Source organism: Chrysochloris asiatica, unplaced genomic scaffold, assembly GCF_000296735.1.
Source record: "Chrysochloris asiatica unplaced genomic scaffold, ChrAsi1.0 scaffold00472, whole genome shotgun sequence".
Lineage (NCBI taxonomy): Eukaryota > Metazoa > Chordata > Mammalia > Afrosoricida > Chrysochloridae > Chrysochloris > Chrysochloris asiatica.
In genome coordinates, this window is record NW_006408990.1 from 563,857 (window position 1) to 569,452 (window position 5,596).

The 5,596-nt window shown below is 48.0% G+C and overlaps 1 protein-coding gene across 1 annotated transcript in view; it reads right to left on the reverse strand.

Annotated features, from left to right (window-relative positions):
- Positions 1-827: 827 nt before the first annotated feature.
- LOC102824343 overlaps positions 828-5,596 on the reverse strand; it is a 49,954-nt gene continuing 45,185 nt past the window's right edge. The window contains exon 8 of the mRNA XM_006877312.1: positions 828-974. Within this exon, the coding sequence (XP_006877374.1) occupies positions 828-974 (147 nt within the window). The remainder of the gene's footprint in view (positions 975-5,596) is intronic.

Here is a 5,596-nt window from a genome sequence, read left to right on the forward strand (position 1 = left end):
GCGGCTCAGCCATTCCTTTGAGGCTGACCTCCTGCCTCAACCAGGTAGACCTGGATCCCCTGGGCCTGCCCACCTCTCATGGTGGGTGTGACCACAGATTGCAGTATGTGAACTCTCTGGGATCTTGTTGATGCATCTCTTCTGCCCCCACTGCACACAGACCCTATGTGGGAGGCAGGTATGGACAAATATTGTGAACAAATGCATTAGAAAGTGCTTACTGATTTTAATGGTTTTAAGTGTAAAATACATCATTCCTTACACCAGACATTGCATTTCATAGACAAAATCATTTAAAGTACGGGTTAGGGGCAGAGGGTGGGGGAGGGGGCAGGAAAATAATGAAGTGAATCCTGGCTGGCTGCATTGGAACCTTCCATCTCGGCACTTTAGCCATTGGGGCTGGTTCTTCTCCAGGGTGGGGTATGTCCTGTGATTGGGGGCTGCTGAGTAGCATGCCTGGTCCTACTTAACACATGCCAATAGCCAGCCCCCCAAGTTGTGACACCCCAAAATATCTACCGACACTGCCAGATTCTGCCCTGAGGACAAAATCACCCCTGATGGAGAGCCATTGGACCAGCTCTTTCCACGATTCTGATTCAGTACATATTTTCTTTGCTGTCTTGACATTTTCCAACACCAAGCACAGAATTTGCAAGGCACAGACTAAAACTGTGCCCAGACCCCAACAGCAAATGCAGCCCCCAAGCCAAAGACCGCTTGCCACTGAACAAGGGCTATGATGACAGCCAATCCCTGAGCACACTCCCCGAAGGCTCTGCTTTGAGATTTATGGACGTGGCTGGGGGAAAGCAGTGGTCTTGTTACACTTGTACATCCAGAGGTGATTTATTGACCTGGGAGTGGATGCAAATACTTTGTCTGAGATCTTTGTACGAAGCCAGGATCCGCGCTGGGCTCAGGAGCTCAGAGGGGGCTGGGAAGCTGTCCGTGTGGAGGGCTTCCTGCCCCTGTCTTGCCCACATTGTGTGAGGACTCCGGGCTCTGCAGCACCCCCTGCAGGACTTGTCCAGGTATCACGTTCAGGGAGCTGGGGGCAAGAGCACAGGAGATGGTCCCCACTGCTGTGTGCACTGAGACCCCTAATGAACCATCCCACCTGAGGGAGAGATGGCAGGGTCACGAGCGTTTACCCATGCTCCCATGTCCTTCCCAGTATTCATGAGTGGGGAAACTGAGGCTGGGGTGGATTACACTCTCATCCTGTCTTACCCGGAAGCATTACAACATGGTCACTGTGAATGTCCCCAGGGAGACTGTAAAGTTTTCCTGTTCTTGGTGACAAGAGACCCCACAGGAATATTTGAGCTCTGGTGTTGGTGAAGAATACTGGAAGTACCATGGACTGCCAGAAGAACAAACACATGTCTTGGATGAAGTACAGTCAGAATTTCCTTAGAAGCCAGGATGGCCAGACTTCATCTCACTAACGCTGGGCACCTTGTCAGGAAGGACCAGTCCCTGGAGAAGGACATCATGCTTGGTGAAGTAGAGGGTCAGAAAAAAATAAGGTGACCCCCAGTGACATGGACTGGCCCAGTGGCAACAAAAACGGTCTCAGAGATAAGAATCGTGAGGATGGTGCAGGACTGGGCAGTGTTTCGTTCTGTTGTGCGTGAGGGCGCTGTGACTCAGAGCTGACTAGACGACACCCAGGAACAGAGAAGGTGCCTTCCACACTAAAGGGAAATCCATGTCTACAGGGTGCCAACCTCATACCTAGAGCTGAGCAGGGCCCACTCACCAGCTCTGATATGATCCTGAAACACACTAGTGTGGGTACGACAAGTGAACAGTTTCAGGGACTCACTATGAGTCAGACCGACTCCATGGTACTTAACAACAACAACAAAACCTAAAAGAAAATGGTTTTAGGTTGTGTTGTTGTCAGCGTGCTGTGCTGTGAAGGCCGGTGTATTGCCATGACTGAAAAACACGCCCAGGATTGCTTGTGAGCAGGTCTCAGTGGAGTTTCAGATTAAGACCGACTAGGAGGTATGGTCAAGGAGCTCTGGTAGTGTAGTGGTTACGAATTGGGCTGTGAAATGCAAGGTCAGCAGTTCGAAACTACCAGCTGTTCCGCCGGAGAAAGATGAGGATTTCTACTCCCGTAAAGATTTACAGCCTCGGAAACCCTGTGCAGGGTCACTATAAGTCAGAATCGACTCCAAGGCACACTACCACCAGGAGGCATGGTCTGGTGAAGTGCTTCCAAACATTGTTGTCATTAAGGGTTGTTGTTGCTAAGGTCGTGTTGGCTTGCTCTGACATTTAGCCACCCAGTCCTGCATAGTCCTGCGCCATCCTGACAATTGTTATCTTTGAACTCATTGTTAAACAGCCGCTGTGTCGATCCATCTCACTGGACATCTTCATTTTTTTTTTTTTTTTTTTCCCTCCACTTTACTAAGTGCCATGTCGTGATGTCTTTTTTCAGAGACTGGTCCCTCCTGATAACATAATGAAGTCTCAATATCCTGGTTTCTAAGGAGCATTCTAGCTGTCTTTCCAACACAGATGTGTGTATTCTTCTGGAAGTCCATGGTACTTTCGATATTCTCCTCCAAGACCATAACTTAAATGCATCAGTTCTTCCTTGGTCTTCCTTATTCACTGACTAACTTTCAGATGCATATGAAGTTATTGAAAATACCCTGGATTGGGCCAGGTGCACCTTAATCCTCAAAGTGACATCTTTGCCCTTGAATGCTTTGATGAGTTCTTGTGAGACAGATCTGCCTAATGCTTTATGTCTTTTTATTCCCCGACTGCTACTTCCATGAGCGCTGACTGAGTATCCAAGTCAAACGAAATCCTTGACCACTTCAGTCTTGTCTCCATTTATCTGCACTTTGTCTAATAACAACCACCACCTGAAACACAGGACTCTATCAACCTTCAGGGAAAGGCTGGTACAAGATCAGCAACTTCACAGACCTCAGGTGATGATGGCTGGTTCTAAGCGTTCAGTTCTAAGCCCTTCCCAGGACTCGTCCACTGAATCGTCATCTCCTGGGGTGGCGCTGTACAATCAGCACTGGACTGTGAACTACAAGGTCGGTGGTTCAAATCCACCAGCCACTACTTGAAAACCCTATACAGGGTCACTGTGAGTCGAAACCAACTCAAAGTTACTTAACAACAATAACACAAAGTATAGAGTCTTGGTGTGATGCTGTAGGATGAACACTGGGCTTCTAATCGCAACATCACTGGTTCAAACCCACCAGCTGCTTCTCAGAAACCCTATGCAGGTTCACTGTAAGTCAGAAGTGACTTGAAGGCACTTAACAACATCACCAACATGACACAAGGCATAGACAGCATATCCGCCCCACTATAAGAAGCAGAAACAGAGACACAGACTTGCTCATGCTGCGTAGCTGGTCGGCAGAGCCAGGATGTGAAGCCAGACCCTCTGACTACAGTGTAGATTGTACTGCCCACAGCCAGCCTTCTGCCGAAATAGAGATGGAAGGAAGAGCCCCAAGTGAGAGACAGAAATGGTCAGGCGCATGTTACAGAAGGCTGAGATGGCTCTGCGGCTGATAAGTTTACAGGACAGGAGGCCCACCAGTCTTTTCTGGATATTATGATTATTACTTAGACTCCCCACTTGAAGCTCAAGTATAAAATAATGTAGCATGACAGGCAACAAACTTAGTGACTGCCCTTCAAACACCCACGACCTCATTTTGCTTGTAGGTCACCCGTCCCCTGATATAGTTATTTCAAGAGCTGGCTTTTACCATGGGAAGCTCTGACCTGCAGCCGGCCCAGCTTTGTGCCTGCTGTCTGTGATACTCCCAGGGCAGAGAGCACTGTCCTCAATGCCCAAGTCTTGTGGACACATGGAGGGGCCCATGCAGCTTCTGCAAGTCAGCAGAGAAATGACCGGGAGGCCCTTTTATCAACTGTTCATCCAACAAGCACTTTCTGAAAGCCTCCTGGGGGCTTGGCACATGGAACCAGCAAGATTTAAATTAACGTTCTGTCATCTGGCTACAGAGAAACAAAAGTGCCCTATGGGCTTGGAAATATTCCTACAAAGGAAGGATTTTGATCCTATGATATTCCACTTTTGTGGTCATAGATAATTCTGAAGAAAGCAGGACTTGGAAACAATGTTGTTACTGAATGTTGTGAAGTTGGGCTGGATTCATAGTAACCGCTGGGCCTAACAGAACAAAACCCTGCTCAGTTCTGCACCGGCCTCATGATTGTTTCTGTGTCTGAGCTCACTGTCGCAGACACTGTGTCCGTCCATCTTATGGAGGGGCTCTCTCTTTTTCGATGACCCAGTACCAAGCATGATGTCCTTCTGCAGGGACTGAACCCTCCTGATCAAGTGTCCAAAGTACATGAGAGGAAGTCGGACCACTTTCCTTTGTAAGGAACATTCTTGCTATACAGACCCATTTGTTCTTGTGGCATTCCACGGTCTATTCAGTATTCTTCATTCACACCATATTTCAAATGCATCAACCCTGGTGGTGGTGGTGGTGGTGTGCGTGGAGTCAGTTCCAACCCATAGCAAGCCTGAACAGGATTTCCAAGGCTATAAATCTTTACAGGAGCAGAAAGCCTCATCTTTCTCTCGTGAAACAGCTAGTAGATTCAAACTGCTGACCTTGCGGTTCACAGCCCAATTCGTAACCACAATGCTACTAGCGTATCAACCCTAGTGGTGGGGAAATTCATCCATTCATTCTCTATCCTCAGTGGGATCCATGTGTGATACAAACAGCTAACATGCACAGCTGATGAGCAGTTAGAGGTCTGAGACCACGCAGAGGCGCCTCATAAGAAAGATCCAGTGATCTGCCTCCGGAAACCCACTGAAAACCCTGTGGGCACAGTTCTACTCTGACACACACGGGGCACCATGAGTGGGATCTATTTATGAAAAATCATCCACTGAGAACCCTGTGGGGCACAGCTCTACTCTAATACACATAGGGGCACCATGAGTGGGATCTACTTATGAAAAACCATCCACTGAGTACCCTGTGGGGCACAGTTCTACTCTGACACACACAGGGCACCATGAGTGGGATCTACTTATGAAACATCATCCACTGAGAACCCTGTGAGCACAGTTCTACTCTGACACACACGGGGCACCATGAGTGAGATCTACTTATGAAAAATCATCCACCGAGAACCCTGTGGAGCACAATTCTACTCTGATACACACAGGGACACCATGAGTGGAATCTACTTATGAAAAATCATCCACTGAGAACCCTGTGGAGCACAGTTCTACCCTGACACACACCGGGCACTTTGAGTGGGATCTACTTATGAAAAATCACCCACTGAGAACCCTGCGGAGCACAGTTCTACTCTGACACACACGGGGCACCATGAGTGGGATCTACTTAAGAAAAATCATCCACTGAGAACCCTGTGAGCATGGTTCTTCTCTAACACACACAGGGCACCACGAGTTGGAGATGACTCCATAGTAATTGAGAAGGTACAAGAGCTCAACAGAACATTTCAAAGGTCAGCTCGAGAAGACAAAAGTCAAATATTATAACAAAATGTGCAAATACCTGGAGTTAGTAAA